This window comes from Solanum dulcamara, chromosome 7 (genome assembly GCF_947179165.1).
Source record: "Solanum dulcamara chromosome 7, daSolDulc1.2, whole genome shotgun sequence".
Taxonomy (NCBI): domain Eukaryota; kingdom Viridiplantae; phylum Streptophyta; class Magnoliopsida; order Solanales; family Solanaceae; genus Solanum; species Solanum dulcamara.
The window spans coordinates 28,566,960-28,585,613 of NC_077243.1; the positions used below are offsets into that span (position 1 = coordinate 28,566,960).

General features: G+C 35.5%; 1 protein-coding gene across 3 annotated transcripts in view; it reads left to right on the forward strand.

Moving 5' to 3' along the window:
- Positions 1-3,086: 3,086 nt before the first annotated feature.
- Positions 3,087-18,654, forward strand: part of LOC129894054 (uncharacterized) — a 29,239-nt gene continuing 13,671 nt past the window's right edge. For 2 of the 3 annotated variants that reach the window (XR_008767611.1, XM_055969551.1), the window contains exons 1-11: positions 3,087-3,264; positions 3,441-3,575; positions 4,482-4,568; positions 7,172-7,243; positions 7,797-7,998; positions 12,539-12,657; positions 13,170-13,562; positions 13,650-13,784; positions 14,557-14,676; positions 14,863-15,018; positions 15,476-15,703. Coding sequence is in view for 2 of the 3 variants with exons in the window: in XM_055969551.1 (XP_055825526.1) it covers positions 3,136-3,264; positions 3,441-3,575; positions 4,482-4,568; positions 7,172-7,243; positions 7,797-7,998; positions 12,539-12,657; positions 13,170-13,562; positions 13,650-13,784; positions 14,557-14,676; positions 14,863-15,018; positions 15,476-15,703 (1,776 nt within the window). In the remaining variant the exon portion in view is untranslated. The remainder of the gene's footprint in view (positions 3,265-3,440; positions 3,576-4,481; positions 4,569-7,171; positions 7,244-7,796; positions 7,999-12,538; positions 12,658-13,169; positions 13,563-13,649; positions 13,785-14,556; positions 14,677-14,862; positions 15,019-15,475; positions 15,704-18,654) is intronic. The other variant, XM_055969552.1, reaches the window with a different exon arrangement.

The following is an 18,654-nucleotide window of genomic DNA, read 5'->3' on the forward strand; positions in this document are numbered from 1 at the left end:
ATGTCAAATGGAGGATTATTGATGTCATGGGTGATGTCAAATGGATCTAGATCTTTCCATAGTTGGTAAGATGAACTTTCTTTTAACGGAATACCCTTTTTTCGGAGCTGCCTTTGAACAAGATAACTTCCTAATTAGGATTTGGTGTCTCATATGAATTGTAGATCTAGAAGTATACTTTCATGTCGTTCAAAAATCAATCGGTTTGGAGCATCCTATCGTAAAATTTGAGTTTTCTTCTACAAACACTCTATTTCGTCACAACATCATGTCTTGCAAAAATTAATTTATTTGACCTACGTATCCTCCGAATCTTAAGATATGTTCTCATGAAAATTGTAGGTAATGCCGTTGGAGTTATTCAGAAATTTAAATCACCTAATTTGGAATATTCTTGAAAAGTTATACCCAAAATACAGAAACAGTATCATTTTTGTCGAGAATTGAAACACCACATACAATATTTTAGGGGGTGTTACAAATATGTATCATAATATATTAATTTTAAAATATATTATAATTGTTGTTTATTTTTTCTCTTATTAACGGTGCTAAAATATATTATTGTATTAAAAATATTTTAGTTATATTCTCACCACATGCATTGAAACATGCCTATAATATATTGAATTCAAAATCTATTATAATTATTTTTATTTTTTTCTCTTATTAACCAAATATATTATTGTATCAAAAATATTTTAGTTATATATTCACCACTTACATTGAAATATGTCTATAATATGTATAATATATTGAATTCAAAATGTATTGCAATTAGAATTCAATATTATACATTATTTTGAATTCGATTGTTGTTATTTCAACAAAAATAATACATTTCTAACAACGTAAATTAATTTAAATAGTAGTGGAATATTTGAAATTCACACATAATACTTATAATATATTTGTATTAAAAATATTTTAGTTATATATTCACCACATGCATTGAAACATGCTTATAATATGTATAATATATTGAATTCAAAATGTATTACACTTATCGTTTATATTTATTTCTTTTATTGCGTTAAAAATGTATTATATATGCATTTACATAATTTTTTTATCTAATTTAAAAAGTAGTTAATCATCATTTCCGTAATATTCAATACAAAATTAAATTTTAAATTAGAATAATTAATTATTATTTTTAAAAGAGGGAGAAAGAAAAAGAGAAAGAGAGAGAAAAAATGGAGTAGAAAAAACGAACATAAAAAAGAAGAAGGAGAGAGAGAGAGAGTGAGGGGAAAGAAAGAGAAGGTGCTTTCATTCTTTTTTTGCTATTTTATATAAGATAAGTACTGTCATTTTTGATAAAGTTAAAACATGTACCAAAATTCATAATTAGTACTATATAATATATTATTTAAGTAATTGGCCCTTTAATATACTATTCTATATCGAATGTATAATGTTGTATATTGAATCGTGATTTGGGCTAAAGATTTGTAAAGTAAGTTTTACACTATAATTTTACAATATTAAGTTAGGTAATTCTCTATTTTTGTAATTTTTCTCTTATTTAAAATTATAAAATCAAAAATCAAATTGATAATCTTATAAAAAATATCAATAAAAAACTTAACTCAATAACAATAAATCAATAATCCTAATTCTTTTGATTTTTTTTGATTTCCCATCGATGTTCGGAGTCAGTGGCGGACCTAGACTTTTGTTCAAGTGAGTTTAAGTTACAAAGAACTACAACGACAATCGATAATAATAATAGTAATAATAATAATAATCATTTTTTCTTTTTTTTTATTCTCATTATATCCCTAAAAAGTTGTTTTGAGGTGATATTTCTAACATAACGTATACTCTATTAAGTTTTTATCTAGTAAGAAAATTTTCCACACATTTTCAATTTAGCATGTTACTTATTATGCTTAGATATAACAATTAAACTACATCAATTTCGATAAATCATATATAAATTAAAAAATAATTTAGTAAAATAATAATCCCTCTGTTTTAATTTGTTTAACATACTTTCTTTTTAGTCTGTTTTTAAAAAAAATGTCCCTTTCCTTTTTAGAAACTTTTAAATTTCAATTTTCCTCATGTCATGTTCAAAATCATAAGATTAATTGGTACATGTGATATATCTTTAATTTTAGAACACAAAATTCACAAAAAATTCTTCAATATATTAAACTACGTGTCAAGTCATAAAATGTCACTCAATTTGAAACAAATGGAGTAAATAAATAAAAATACACTCACCTATCTTTTGTGTATAGTAAATAAAAAGAAAACATAATACACAACTTTGTATATTATAAAAAATTTAAACTAATTACTATCTCAAAACTGTAAATATATAGCCTAAATTATTAACAATTTAAAATAATTCTCAAATACGAAACTTAAAAAGAAATTTGAACTAATAAATTAAAAATAAAAATTATGGCTGTCTACTTTGAAGTTTGAACTCAGACAAGTTGGATGAATTTGAACCCATAAACCACTGATCCACGCTTTCTAATAGTGCTAAGGTAAGTTTATTTTATTTATATATTTAATTTCTCAAATAATTAATACATGTATAAAACAAATATTTTCAATCAAATGGGTTTAGCTGAATCAACTTGCACCAATGTAGGTCCATCCTATTCGGAGCCCATAGAGCCCCAGTAAATTTGGATCACGCACTGGGGCTCATTGGATGACACCCAGTATTTCTTTTGATTGGTTCATCAGTTAAAAGTGAGTTTTGCTCCTCTACCTAGAGCCCGTTTGGATGGGCTTAAAAAAGTAACTTTTATGTATAAAGTGCTTTTAGAACTTTGAAGTGCTGAAAGTTATTTTTATAAATAAGTAGTTGAGTGTTTGGATAAAAGTGCTTATGATGTGAATTTTAGGGTTAAAAGAATAAAAAAAGTTATTTTGAGAATTTAGTTAAAATATAAAGGATATAAAAGTAATTTCCATGGTCAAAGAAAATGACTTTAAGCACTTTGGAAAAAAAAAGTTAGGAATCCTAACTTTTCATTTCAAACTGATTTTAAGAACTTTATGGCTTAAAGTCAGCATTAGGCAAACACGTACAAAAGCGGCTATCCAAACGGGCTCCTAGTAATATTGCTCCTCACCTCACAGGCAAGCAAGGGTTGAACATATTCTCCCATGGAGACTCTGAAATCAGCAGTTCCCGACGCCCTTAAGCAGGAAATAGCCAAGAGCACACTCGCTCAACTTCCATCAACATGCTCTTCCCTCCTCTATTTCTTTCACAATTTGCCTCAATTTCATCAAGTTCTCTCCTCTTCTCTTTTCTCTACCACTTATTCTTTTTTCACTACTATGTGTTTCCTTGTATTGTATTTAGATAGTACTTGTTTCTATATGTGTCTACTTCTTTTCTTCTTCTGGTGCTCCTGTGTACTGTGCCTGCAATTTTGCTTACATTGTACTTTTTTGCTATTCCCCAGATGATTAAGGACTTGACGGACCCTTCTGTGGCTCTATGTTGCAAGGACCGGAATGCTTCTTTGGAAGCCAAGCTTAAGGGAAATGAATACTTCTCCAAAGGAGAGTATTCTAACGCATTGCTTTTCTATTCCAAGGTCAGTCAATTTTGTTTTTTTCTTCCAAATTATACAATTGATATAGATAGGACAACTGGACAAGCTTTTCCCAGAATTTAGACAATTTACAAATATACAATAATAAATGCGAAAAGAGTGGAAAGTAAAAAAAGAAGGTTTATATTGGTCTGAAACAACTAACAAGAAGTATGGTAATTGGTAAGCCAATAAACATATAACTAATAAAATAAAGTCAGTCACTACTGAGACAACTCATCAAAGTCGTTTCAGATTCAGGGGCTAATTTATAGTCGAGTTGAAGGCACCAGTATACTCACTCATAAAGGTACTCATCAAATATGTGTTTCTAGTCTATGCCTGTAGGACTAGCTAATTTACTGCCAAAAAAAAAGGAATTACAAAACTGGAGTCTTTCCTCTCATCAGGTAGGGTTGATAAAACATTATTGACATTTTATTCAAACCGTAACTTCAGCACGGATTGGCTTTTAGCTAGTTCAGAATTTCTAGAGATTAGGATATCTCAGTTTTATGAGTGAAATATTAGATGCGTCATTTCTGTATTGAAAAGGGAAATTAAGAGAAGCCTTAAATTCATGTAATCTTCCCTTCAATGCCTTGTTCATGTGAACACTCGTAAGTGAAAGAAGCAGCATTGGAGCAAGACTATGAAGAGGAGGAGAAAAATGTCACCCTTATGAAATTTCTGGTGATGGACTAGCACTCTTTTTATTTGGGGTGTTTAGCTGTGGGGTGTCAGTTGACCTGCATCCACAACACGTTATAAGAACTGCATTTCTTCTACACTGTCTTTCCTGCTTTCCTTCTCTTATTTCTTTTGCATTTTAATTTTCACTCTTCTTCTGATAAGTATTTGACAATTCCTAATATAATATTGTTGTTGCCACTTCTGTGGATGGGATAGGCACTGCGTCTTGCTCCAGTAGATATGGATGATATGGAGATAAATCTGGTAGCATTGCTGTATGTGAACCGTGCTTCTACTTTGCAGGTGAATATTAAATGTTATCTATTTGCAAGCTGTTTCATGCTATTATTTTTAAAAATTGGTTCAATGGTAAGGACGCAACAGGTAATATGTGGTATGTGCGCTTGTCAAAAGTTCGAACTTTGTGATTGACTAGAAAATGATAGGAAATCTGGTATTTAAGTGGCACTAGGGTAGAGGGATGGGCCCATACTCCTCCGGAGTTTCGAACCTTGGGCCAACTGGGGTTGGCAAACTAACTGACATGGGATTTCTCTGTTGTTACTTTTTTTTTTCAGATTGTTTTTTGTTATTTTCCTTTTGCAATTAGCAAACTATCCTCTTCTGAGTTCATTGGCACAATATAGTTATCATTAAGGAAAAAATAAAAAATTTGGAATTGTTGATGGTAGTTTGATGAATTCTGGTGGGCTTCAAGTAGATGACAGTCTGGACTATGTTCTCGCTGAGAAGCAATTTTTTTCGTTTGAGAAGTTAACATATCTATTATCAACAAAGAAAAGCTACACCAATGGTGTACTTCTCGCTGAGAAGCAATTTTTTTCGTTTGAGAAGTTAACATATCTATTATCAACAAAGAAAAGCTACACCAATGGTGTACTTTCAGTAATAATTACAAGTAGTAGTTAGAGAAAGAAAAACCCACCACCTAGTCCCCCATAAACATTCTAAAACACTAGTAATCTTCCATCTCTCCCTTTGTCCTGGCAATTACCATCTCTGTCCCAGCAAGCCAGAACTTCGAATGTAATCCTTGGCATAGTCCATCTGAATCCTCTCAAATTGATGAAAAACTGCCAAAGTTGTTTTGTCACTTTACAATGTAAGAAAAGATGATTTATTGTCTCAGCTTCAGATTCACAAAAAAAGCATCTGAGATGAAAACCCCTTTTCATAAGTTTTTCTTGTGTTAAAACAGTTTGTCTGGTCACCAACCAAGTAAAACATGCCACCATGTAAGGGATCATCTTCCAAGGCCAGGAACCAAATTGAGGACTTGTATTGCTGTTGCATTTATAGGCAGATTTGACAGAGAATCTTCCCTGTCCTTCAACCAAACTAAACTGGAGTTAATATCTCAAAAGGTCACTCAATTTTGGAATTTATCTAGCAAAGTCATTGAACTTTGTAAACTGGAGTTAATATCTCAAAAGGTCACTCAATTTTGGGAATTTATCTAGCAAAGTCATTGAACTTAGGCTTTTGTATCAATGAAATCACTCAACTAAATTTATATTAAAAAAATCTAACATGGCAAAATAAATAGCCTGTTTGGATTGACTTATTTTTAAGCAGCTTATAAGTTGAAAAAAAAAAGTAGGTGCAGGCCAGTTTTTTTTTTTTGACTTATAAGCTGTTTTCAACTTATAAATTGTTTAAAATAAGTTCATCCAAATAAACCCAACTATTTATTGGAGCTTATTTTAAGCACAAAATGACTTTAAGTTGGCCAGCCAAATACTCAAAAAAAGTTGAAAACAGCTTATAAGCCAATTCAAACGGCCTCAAAATATCTTTTTATGCCATATAACTATAGACCCCACAAATAAATAAAATTAATAAAAACTTATTAAGGAATTTTTTAAGGGAAAACTTAATTAGTAAAATATTATGATATTATTGTATATTTAAAACTTACGATATACCATGATAGGTGTTTTACTTGAAAAAAAACCGACCAATTTTTGTAGATTGTAAATTTGGTGATTAATCAGAGAAATTTGTAGATTGTAGCAGTTGAAATTGTTGTAGATTTTAACTGCATTTATTTCACCATTGACGAGAACAAGGTAGAAAAATTGTCCGTTTTAAGTATACAACAATTTTTGTCCGTTAAAACTCCTTAATAAGTTTTTATTTATTTATTTATTTGTGGTGTCTATATTTACATGGCATAAAAAATATTTTATTTTGCCATGTTAGATTTTTTTAATGTTAATTTAGTTGAGTGATTTTATTGATACAAAACAAAGTTCAATGACTTTGCTAGATAAATTCCCAAAGTTGAATGACCTTTTGAGATATTAACTCAACTAAAATGTCCACTTTGGTGGAATAATCCTTGAACTGTTCAAGGGTGTTGTAAAAGTCTGTCAACCTTCCCACTTCCCAATCATTGAGCATTCTCCAAAAGCTGAGATTCCATCCTTGATTATCCCTGACTTCCAAGATTGTTGCCCTCTGCTGTTGGTTCAAAATGTATATATCAGGAAACAAAATCTTCAAAGGTTGTTGACCAATAATCCAAACATAACTCCAGAAAGAAAATAGTTCTGTTGGAGTTTGATAGACTTTCAGTGGACAGATATTTCACTGATTAAGAAATGTCAAAGGAGGTAGAGGCATTAATGGAGATATAGGAAGAAGCAGAAAAAGAGGAACTTGTTTAGCTAGAGAAGTTCAGGTGCTAGTGCTGAAAATAACCATTTCACGGTAGGAACTTCTAAAAATGATAGTTCCAAACAATCAATTTCCCAACCTGTTTTTCAGGAACAATTATGAGGTCACCTTGTATTCTGAAATCTGAATCATTTTGTTTCTCTCTTCATTAGCAATCAATACTTTGCATTCTTTTATTTACCAAACCGAATGTTTTTGGTCTTCAGAAAATGGGCTTGCTTTTGGAGTGTTTACGAGATTGCATCAGGGCCCTTAGAGTATCTCCACGGTATGCAAAGGTGAATGCAGCTGTACTCGCTTTGCTCCTTTTTTTCTTTGATAAAATGCTTAAAGTTTTCCATTTCTTTTACTGTATATTTTCTTACCTTCTATTTCTTATTTGAATGAAGAAAGATACAATCTCTCTTGGGTCACAGTGAGCAGTTGATCTTTTACAGTAAGAAGAGTTTGGAATGTCGGTGCTATTTATTCAAAAACAAAAAGTGATCTAGTTTTCCCCCTCCTTGCGCTGTTTCTTTTTGACCAATAATTAATTGGCTTCTTAAAGCTGATCTCAGACTAACTCCAGTGAGTGGCTGAGTGCTCGATATTACATTTGGCAGAACATTCAGTTTTCCTCTGTCAAGCGTCATACTCCATTCTATTCCATATAATCTTCACATTATTTATAGTATTTACTGTTAACAGAAAATCAATAGATACAACAGTTAAATACTATTTTTTGGGGATTCAAAGCTAATTTAATATTTATTTCTTCAATTTCTTGATTAACTCTCTCATTCACATCTCAACCAAGTGAAACTGCTGACTTTCAATTATACTTTACTTTAGGCATGGTTCCGGAGAGGTAAAGCAAACATTTCTTTGGGTAAGTTTGAGGATGCAATTCGAGATCTGAATATCTCATTAAAGTTAGAGATATCTTCAAGTGGAAAAAGGCAGATTGAAGCAGAACTAAAGATTGCACTAGATAAATTCAAGAGAATGGGGATCCCAGGGAAGAAAACCAACCAGAATCAGTCAGAAGTTCCTGGTAAGGCTCTATTGGTGACAAATTAATGGCATTTAATGTTTGTCTCTTCTTAGAAGACTAGCTGTTTGTCCTATAATGCCTAATTATGTTTTACTTCCCAAAATAGAAACTAGCTGTTAGTCCCTGAATCGTTCCTAAATAGTACCCAGTTCACTGTCTGTTATATAATATGTTTCTTTTGAATGTGAAAAGTTATGCTTGCACCTTTATCATACTTAACTCCTCCACATTCAAGGTTACATGTATTAAGCTGATCTCATATTCTCATTAATATAATTATTTGATGTGCTTGAAAGATAGACTCTAATGCTGAACAGCAGATATCTATTTTTATAGAAGTGTTACAGTCGAGGACAGCAATATTCATCCTGTTTTCTTTGTCCTACTCCAGCATTAGATGCTACCTTTTTTCTGTCATTTGATGTTTAGGTCAGCAAGCTATGCTTTTTCTGCAGTGATTCAATTATCAAACTTCTTTATCAGTTAGCATTCCAACTTACTACATGACACTATTTCCCATACCTAGCAATTAGCAAAGTACTGAAGCAGCTTTTAGGACCAGGAGGAATTGCCTATGGGAGGGTAATAACAAGGATCACAAGTTTCACCTGGTAAAGTGGATTAAAGTGGTGCTGCCAAAACAATTGGAAGGATTGGGCATAAAAGATTTAGCTCTTCACAAGAAATGGTTATGGAGGTACACTCAAGTGGATCAAACTCTACGGAAGGAAGTAATCCAGGCAAAACATGGAGTCCAAAATCATTGATGCTCCAAGCTGTCTAGATCCCCTCATGGTGTAGGCCTATGGAAGAGTATATGCAAGCTTAAAGATGAGTTCTTTCAAAACACTAAGTTAGCAGCAGGTAATGGTATACATATCAGGTTTTGGAAGGATAGGTGGCTGGACAATATCATTCTGATGGAGGAATTCCCAAGTCTATTTCGAATTGCACGTGAACCAAATTCTCCCATCTCTCAGAATAGGGCAGACAACACCTAAAATGTACTATTCAGAAGGAACCAACAAGACTGGGAAATCGAAGAAGTGGTCAACTTGTTTTTTAGGCTAGAAGGCCAGGTGATAAATGTCCAGGAAGCAGACAAGTTTAGGTGGGCTAGTGACAAGGATGGTAAATACTCAGTGAAAGCAGGCTATGCAAACTCATATGCTCCTAACGAAGTGCTTGATAAGTGGCCATGGAAGTTGATATGGAAGACTAAGTTCCCAACAAAGATCATATGCTTCAGTTGGACAACTCTTCATGAAGCTTGCCTCACTCGAAACTACCTTAAGAAAAGAAAATTTCAGATTGCCAATAGATGTTACATGTGCCAACAGAACCTTGAGTCCAACAACCATCTATTTTTACATTGTACAGTCGCTGCTGACTTATGGAGTATATTTTTGTCGATATTTGGTATTAATTGGGTAACGCGACATAGCACCAAAGAGGCATTTGAACGCTGGTGCAATTGGAGAGTTGGTAAGGCCATCAAGCCAATCTGGAAGATGATACCTGCTAGTATCTTTTGGTGTATATGGTCAGAAAGAAACAGCAGATGTTTTGAAGGTTTATCAACTCCAAATCACTCCCCTAAGGCTAGGTGTCTTTTGTATCTATACAGTTGGCATTATTTTCCACTCAGATTCACCTGCGAACTTTTGAACTTTGTTAGCTCTCGGTACTGGTTTAGTCTTTTTTATAATTGAGCTAGCGAAGTTTAGTCATCTTCTTAACTTTCGTACTATTCTTCATCTTCTTGATGCCAGGCTGCCAGCAATGAAATTTCTTATTACTTCATAAAAAGAAAACAATCTTTTCCTGTCAGTAAGCATTCAAACAATAGTGCACCCAAAAAGTGCATGAATGTGTATAAAAAATCAGTAGCCCTTTATAAATGCAGGGAACTAGAAATACAAGGTGTTAGTATCATGAACATATAGCATCTTACACCAAAGTTTACTTTATCAATCTTAAGGTGGATTTGATCTTTAGTTACCTGCCAGTATTCAACTTATAAATTATGGTGACTTCTTCATCAAAAAAATAAATAAATTATGGTGACTCCATTTCCACTGGGTTTGTGCCTATTATCTGCTATCTTATCTTTGAACAATGAAATAAGTATATAAATCTTGCCTTACCAAAATAAACAACAACAACAACAACCCAGTGTAATCCCACAGCGTGGGGTCTGGGGAGGGTAAATTGTACGTAGACCTTACTCCTACCAAGGTAGGACGACTGTTTTCGGGAGACCCTCGGCTCAATAAAGCATACAAAGACGTTAGATAAGGCTAACAAGTGAAGATGTCAATAAGTTGAAAGCTATATGATAAGGCACATAACGGGGACGCTACAAATAAAATAAAGTAATCAAAGTACGGAAAGTAATAAATAATAGCAGACATCAGAGAACAAGAAATTATAGTGTGCTAAAGCATCTACTAATACGATAGACTACTGTGACTATGTACTAGCCTTCTACCCTAACATGGGTCCTCCACACCCTCCTATCTAAGGTCATGTTCTCGGTCAGCTATAGCTGCTCCATGTCCTGTCTAATCATCTCTCCCCAATATTTCTTCGGCCTATCCCTACCTCTTCTGAAACCATCCATGGCCAACCTCTCACACCTCCGCACTGGGGCATCTGTGTCTCTCCTCTTCACATACCCAAACCATCTTAGTCGCATTTCCTGCATCTTGTCTTCCATCGAGGCCACTCCTACCTTGTCCCGAATAACCTCGTTCCTAATTCTGTCGCTCCTGGTATTCCCACACATCCATCTTAACATTCTCATCTCGGCAACTTTCATCTTTTGAACGTGGAAGACCTTAACTAGCCAACACTCCGCCCCATATAACATAGCCGGTCTAACTACCACTTTGTAGAACTTGCCCTTAAGTTGTGATGGCACCCTCTTGTCACATAGCACACCGGAAGTGAGCCTCCATTTCATCCACCCTGCCCCAATACGGTGTGTGACATCCTCGTCAATCTCCCCGCTTCCTTCCATGATAGACCCAAGGTACTTGAAACTAATTTTCTTTTGGATGGCCTGGTCTCCAAGCCTAACTCCCGCGCCAACCTCCTAAGGTGTCTCACTAAACTTGCACTCTAAGTACTCTGTCTTGGTCCTACTCAGCTTAAACCCTTTAGACTCTAGGGTATGTCTCCAATCCTCCAACTTAGCGTTAACTCCACTATGAGTCTCATCGATCAGGACTATGTCGTTTGCGAAAAGCATACACCATGGCACCTCATCTTGAATTTGTCGTGTTAATCCATCCATCACCAAGGCAAATAAAAATGGACTGAGAGCTAATCCTTGATGCAACCCCATCACAACTGGGAAGTGCTCTGAGTCCCTTTCTACTGTCCTTACCCTGGTTTTGGCACCCTCATACATGTCCTTAATCACCCTAATGTACGACACCGGTACATCTTTGGCCTCCAGACATCTCCACAGTATCTCTCATGGAACTTTATCGTAAGCCTTTTCTAGGTCAATGAATACCATATGCAAGTCCCTCTTCCTCTCTCTATACTGCTCCACTAGTCTCCTCATAAGATGGATGGCTTCTGTAGTTGAGCTTCCCGGCATAAATCTGAACTGGTTCTCTGAAATAGACACTTCTCTCCTCACCCTCATCTCCACCACTCTTTCCCACACTTTCATAGTATGGCTTAGAAGCTTAATACCTCTATAGTTGTCGCATCTCTGGATATTCCCCTTGTTCTTGTATAGGGGGATCATTACGCTCGACCTCCATTCTTCGGGCATCGTTGCTGTCTTAAGGATGACATTAAATAGCTTAGTCAGCCACTCCAAACCTACCGAGCTCGCACTCTTTCAAAATTCCACAGGAACCTCGTCGGGTCCGGTCGCTCTACCCCAGCGCATCTTACGGACAGCATCCTTAACCTCCTCGACCGTAATACTCCCGCAACACCCAAAATCGCGACGCCTCCCTGTATGTTCCTAATCTCCCAACACAATCTCTCTGTCCCTTTGTCCCTTTCTTCATTCAAAAGTTTATGGAAGTAGGACTGCCATCTCTGTTTAATGAGGGTCTCGTCTACCAATACTTTTCCATGCTCGTCCTTAATGCACTTTACTTGATCCACATCACGTGCCCTTCTCTCCCGCGCCTTACCAAAATAAAAAATACAATAAACAAAGTATACTGTTGCACACTTTTTTTTGATAATCGTGGTGACTTGGCTAGCTTGTGTGCTCCCTGACTAATTCCATGGGATTCCTGCCACTATTGTACTCTTTTCTTGGCATCTTAAAGTATTACCTTTATTTTATTTAATTTATTGGTAAAGTTTGTGCACATTCTACTATGAAGGGTATTCGAATTCTAATGCTGATTGAGCACCATAGAACTGATCATCATTCTCTTCATCGTGTATTGTTTGTGCATGGCGTTAAGTTTATCAAAATCAGGTAGCTCTTGATTTTCTTTGCTATATGGTGACATGCTTCTCTTCTCCTTTGATTTCTTATAATGTAGGTCTAATGTGACAGATGAGCCAGACCAAGTAAAACTTCAGTGTTTGCTTACTACAACCAAGGGGAGAGGAATGTTTTGTGTGGATGATGTTTCTGAAGCCTCCTTAGTTCATAAAGAAGATCCTTATGCTGCGGTATGAGCCAAACCCTTCGCCTTTCACAATGTCAACTACTTCTTTTTTTTTTTGCTGACGACGGAGGTTTGGCTAGTTTGCATGCACCTCAACTAGTTCCATGGGTTACCTGCTACCTGCCGCCATCACAAGTACTGGGTAACTCTATCCAACAAGGCTTGGATATATGGAAAGAAATCACCTAGTGTTATTTTCCTCTACTGGGATTTGAACATGAGGCCTCATGGTTCTTGACCTACTTCATCGACCACCCTTGGGTGCAGTGTCAACTACTGTTCTTACTTTCTTGACGAGTCTAATTTTTTCAGAGGGGTCCATTTTCTTTCATAACATTCGTGACATCTAAATAATCATTTTCTCCTTCTGCTCCCCCTTCATCTTTCTAGGGACTATGATATAGCTCACTCTGAGGATTTTCAGTTTTTCACAGACCAGTAATAGACATAAAATTATGAAGTACTAACCATTTGCTTCAAGGCTATTTGGTTCTTACCATGCTGAGTTCAATGCAGGTTATCTTGAAAAAATGTCGGGAGACTCACTGCCATTTTTGCTTCAATGAACTGCCAGCAGATGCCATTTCTTGTGCGTCATGTTCAATTCCATTATACTGCAGTGACTGGTGTCAAATACAAGCTGGTGGGCAAAAGTTCGATAGGAGCTCTAATAGTTTTAGTGGTCTTGAGGGCTTAACAAATGATCTGAAGAACTATATGTCAGATGTTGTTCTGGCAGGCGCTTCAACTTTAGATACTAGGCATATTGCTGAGCACAGGCATGAATGTCAAGGTTTTCATTGGCCTCTGATATTACCGTCAGAAGTAGTTTTGGCTGGTAGAATCCTTGTGAAAGTCATTGAGCAAAAGAGACACGCAAGTGCTGATTCTAACCTTATTGGGCTCCTGGTAATTGCTCAAATGCTTGAGCTCTTTTTTTCTTGTCTGTTTTTCCAAGAAGCTTTTAATTTCATAGCTGATGACTGGATTTTGTAGGATCTTTCTCACAATTATCTCCAGCTTCCTCCTGAAAGCAAATTGGAGATGCATATCTACTCTATCATTCTACTGCACTGTCTTCAGCATTTTTACAGAACTGAACTGCCCATTAGTGGGATAATGGTTTCAAAGGCAAGATCCTTTCTCCAGAAATTGTTTGCATTCTGAATGAAGAAGTTGCATGCAGGTTTCATGCTGATTGTGTAATGATATCATTCTTTGCATCTCTGTAAACTAGCAAATATTCTACATTAATCATTCTCTAGATTCTAGAGAGGAAAAAGAAGAAGAAGAAGAAGAAGAAGAAGAAGAAGAAGAAGAAGAAGAAGAAAGAAAAACATAAGCCCATGAAGATGAACTGACTGTGTCTAAATATGCAGCTATACTCAAAATTTCGATAGGTTCAGTCTGGACAAGCTGGCTTTGTTATTAAACTTTCTTTTGTGGATTTGTAAACCTATGTCTCCATATACATTGCTTTTGATGTATTCTTTAAAACTGCTGACTTTTCTGTTTAACACTGTAAAGAGGTCAATGTTTTGGGATGGATTGATAAAGAGAATTACATCTTATTTATGTTTGGGGCACTTTTTTATTTTGACTGAGCATGGTCCTCATATTTTTGCTTTGTTGGTTTGGATACACTGTGAATGTCTTTCATTGAAACAAACATTTTTCGCTTAGAAAGAAGAGATACAGTAATATCTTTTTTGAGAACCCTAATATGCTTTAGTACTTTGGTCATTGCCATAGGTCTCTGTGGCTTCCTACATCTTTACTTTTGAACTTTGGATGCAGAAGTATGACTCTACTGAATGCCCTCCTTGGAATCCTTGAATTATATGGAAAAATCACTCTACCATTAGATTTTGGGTGATCCTCACAGCCATCATTTTCCTTGCAGCCAGTTATCCTTCTTTCTCAAATCCAAGTAAATTCCATGGCAGTTGTCCGTATGCAAGCTCCAGAGGTAAAAGGGCCAATATATGAGCCTGGGAATGCTGTAACCAGTAATTTAGAACAAGTATGTACTTCTCTGCCACACATTTTCTATGTCTTGTGCATTAGTTTACTGCACATCTTAGCTTAAATTGGGACTCACAGGTCTTTGCAGAGAGCATATAATATCATTGACTAGTTCAATGTTATTTTTCAGAAATTTGAGTTTGGTTAAAGCTTCAAGCTGTGATTTTAATGTTTCTTTCTACAGGTTAAAGTGGGTCAAGCTGTTTATGTAGCTGGTAGTTTTTTCAACCACTCTTGCCAGCCAAACATGCACACATATTTTCTTTCACGCACCCTCCATGTACAAGCCACAGAATACATTTTAGCTGGCTCTGAACTGGAGCTATCTTATGGCCCCCAGGTAACCATGTTTAGTTATAGCCTCTCTGTCTTTATTTTTTCAGATTTAGGATTTTGGAGTCTAACATTAGCACCTTTATCTTACTTTCTGAGGTTTTAATATCACATCTTTAGATTTTCCTGTGAATGCTAAATAGAAGTAGTCAGCAGCAGTCCACATAAATTCCTAGGTCATTGCTCTCATTGTGATTTGGTAACTGAAGAAAGAAATTCTGAGCCCCAGATTATTTCACGAATGATCAAGAGTAAAAAGTATCATAGATTTCAAGATCTTCCTGTAACCTTTTAAAGGAAACCAAAATAAAAGGGAGTGGGAGGGGGAGAGGGGGGAGGGGCAGAGGGATGGAGAGGGAGACAGAGAGGCGAGCTCATGCAACTGCAGCTTCTGGCCCTTTGATTTGTTTATGATCTTTCAACTGTGTAATGTTTTGTCAATTTGGGATGTGGTTGTTTTGAAGGTAGGGCAGTGGGACTGCAAAGACCGTCAACGGCTCTTGGAAGACCGCTACTCATTTACATGTCAATGTACTGGCTGCTCGGAGTTGAATGTTTCTGACCTTGTCATCAATGCTTATAGGTGCACTAAACTAAATTGTTTAGGAGTGATCCTTGATCGTACTGTTACTAGATGTGAGAAACGAAAACTGAAGCTCCTCATTGATGCCCCGACAGTTTACAGTAAGCAGGTATTTTAATGATGCAATTGTTTCTGGGACAAATTATTTCTGTGAAAAATAATGACTCGAAATATCATTAAGAAGGGTTGACTACATTATTACACTGAGGCGTATTTATAGACACTACATTACAATCATTAGATGTAGGAGACTATATACAATCCTATTCTTATTCTTATTCTAGCACTCCCCTCAAGCAAGGGCGAATTTATGTGTAAAAATTGGGTCACGGGAACCCGTGGTCATCTGAATAAACTCGGTATATTACTTGTGTAATTTTTAAAGAATATATTAAATATTAGCTAAGGGAATCCATGCTCAAAACAACCAAATGGTTCACTGGTTTGAGGGCCCATTTTAAATACTGCTGTCTTTGGTTCGATCCCAGTCAACAACTCAATCCACCACTTTATCTTTTAGGAATGACAAGTTTAAGAATGAAGTTATCCTGGAGAAGGTGAGAGTAACTTTGGTGGAGGACAAGATGAGGGAGGCAAGATTGAGATAGTTTGGGCATGTGTAGAGGAGGTGCGCCGACGTCCAGCAGGTGCGAGAGGTTGGATTTAAGGGGTATGTAGAGGGGTAGGCCTAGGCCGAAAAAGTATTGGACAGAGGTGATTAGACATGATATGACGCAACTTCATATTACTGAGGACATGACTTTAGATATGAAGTGTGGTCGCGTATTAGGGTAAAAGGCTAGTAGGGGTAGAGTGTGGTCTTGCCGTGTGGAGGTTTAGTGCTTGTCATAGGACTAGTCGAGCTCTTATAGTTCTTGCCATATGTTGTTTATTGCATTTCGATTATCACATTATTTTGTTGTTACTATTTTCTATCTTATGCTTTCGTCATTGTTCTCTTCTTCTTTTACCTGGGTTTGATACACTTGAGCTGGGGGTCTTTTGGAAATAGCTTCTCTACCTCCACGAGGTAGTGGTAAGGTCTACATACACTTCACCCTTCCTAGACCCCACTTTGTGGGATTTCACTGGGTATGTTGTTGTAATCTAAACTCTAAGCCCTAAAGTCAAAACATTTTCTTTTAATAATAATAGGAATAAATAGGCTTCCTTCCACTTCTAGTAACGATTTTTCTTCCCTCCTCATATTTTCCTTTTGTTTTTCACAAAAGAAGCTCGAACTTCACGCCATTGGAATCTAGAGAAATCATCATTGCCAAGGCCCAAGTTAAAATTCTTTTTAGTTGATGATTTCTCTTCTTAGTAAACAAACTAACAAAATCAAAATTTTCAAAATACATGACTTTAATTTTAGGATTTTCATAAAAAAATAATTTCTTGTCTTAGGAAATCATCAAGAGCTACTGAATTGGTTTATCTCAGACTTACATATTTGCGGATGAATTTGAGATTGGTAAGATTATTTTGTTTAATTCAAGTGAATGTGTTCCTTTATTTTTTTAGTAGTTCTGAAGGGTGCGATACCCTTGTATTTTTAATGTGAAAGGGGTGTGGTCCCTCTTCTTTATTATGAATTTGTGGTTCTCAAATGCGAAAGAGGTGTGATTCCTCTATTTTATTATTAAGTTGCAAGGTATGATTCCTTTTTAATGTGAAAGCGGTGTGATTCTCCCTTATTTTTGAATGTCAAAGGAGTGTGATTCCTATATTTTATTTAAATTTGCAAAGGGTGTGATTCCCTTATTTATTTTAAATTTGCAGGTTAAATTTGCGACTAAGTTGAATAGTAATTTGAATTGTAGGAACATTTATTCTTGAATGTCTAAATAGATAAGTTCTTGATTAAGCAACCATGTTCTAGTAGCGGTCCATCTGTTGGTTCACATGTAGCTCCAGAAGTTCAAAGAGAGACAATTCCACCTCCTCCTTCAAATATTGATTGTATTCTTGGGGTTGGATCTCTTAAACGGGATCCCAAAAAAAGAAAGCCCATTTTTGAATATGATTCTAATATTGAGATGTTGTGTGGAGACATTATGTTCTGATGGGGCGTTATCAACCTAAACTTTGTGTATATCATAAAACAACGTTTGGGACCAAAGATCGCCAATTTAATCTTCAGTGGTTTAAACCTCCACCACATTTTGCTTGGTTGGAATATAATATAAAAAATGATGCTATAGTTTTTTTGTGTTGTTATTTGTTCAAGAATGAATTTGAAAGTCGTGGCAATGCGGGGAAGTCATTTATACTTAGAAGTTGGAACCATGATTTGGAAAGAATTTGATTGCATGTTGGTGAGGTAAATAATACTCATAACAAATGATTGAATAGTGTTAGAATCATAGGAATATTCTATAGCATTTGTCTAACTATAGTAGATAACTTAATTTACTCCTAGATTTATTCCTATTTTAATTAGGTATTGATTTGTATTGATTAGATATTGATTTGTATTGATTTCCTTTCCTTTTTAGGACATGTAAACTTAGCTATTTAAACCCCCCAATAGCTTGTGGGAATAATCATACTGAGTTCTCTCTCAAATTCTTGTTCTCTCACATGGTATCAGAGCTTTCTTTAGTGAAAAAACAAGAATGAAGTAAGAGAACAAAATTCCTGGGCATTTTTCTAGCAAAACCTCCACTATTCCGCGATTCCGACACTCTCCAGGGGTATTGTGCATATACCAGTACCATCATTATGATCGGAATCCTTGCAGTGGTGTTTTTCTGCCATTTTTTCGGCAGATTTTTTTTCTTAGTAACTTCTTTCGGAGGACATCAAGTAGTTTTTCAGATCTATTCTTCAGGTTTTTCTAGAATTTACTTTATTTTTTGGACACTAATAGATCTGTTTTCATGTCTCTCTGATCCGATATTTTTAGCTATAAATCTATGGGCTCAAACACCAATCAATTGTTCTTTTTGTCTGAGGTAGAATAATGACTTTCTTTAGTATTAAGCGAGAAGCAGACATCTTCATCAATGGCTTCCGTTGCCCAGATTTGTAATCCTGTTGCTTGTATCTCACAGTCCA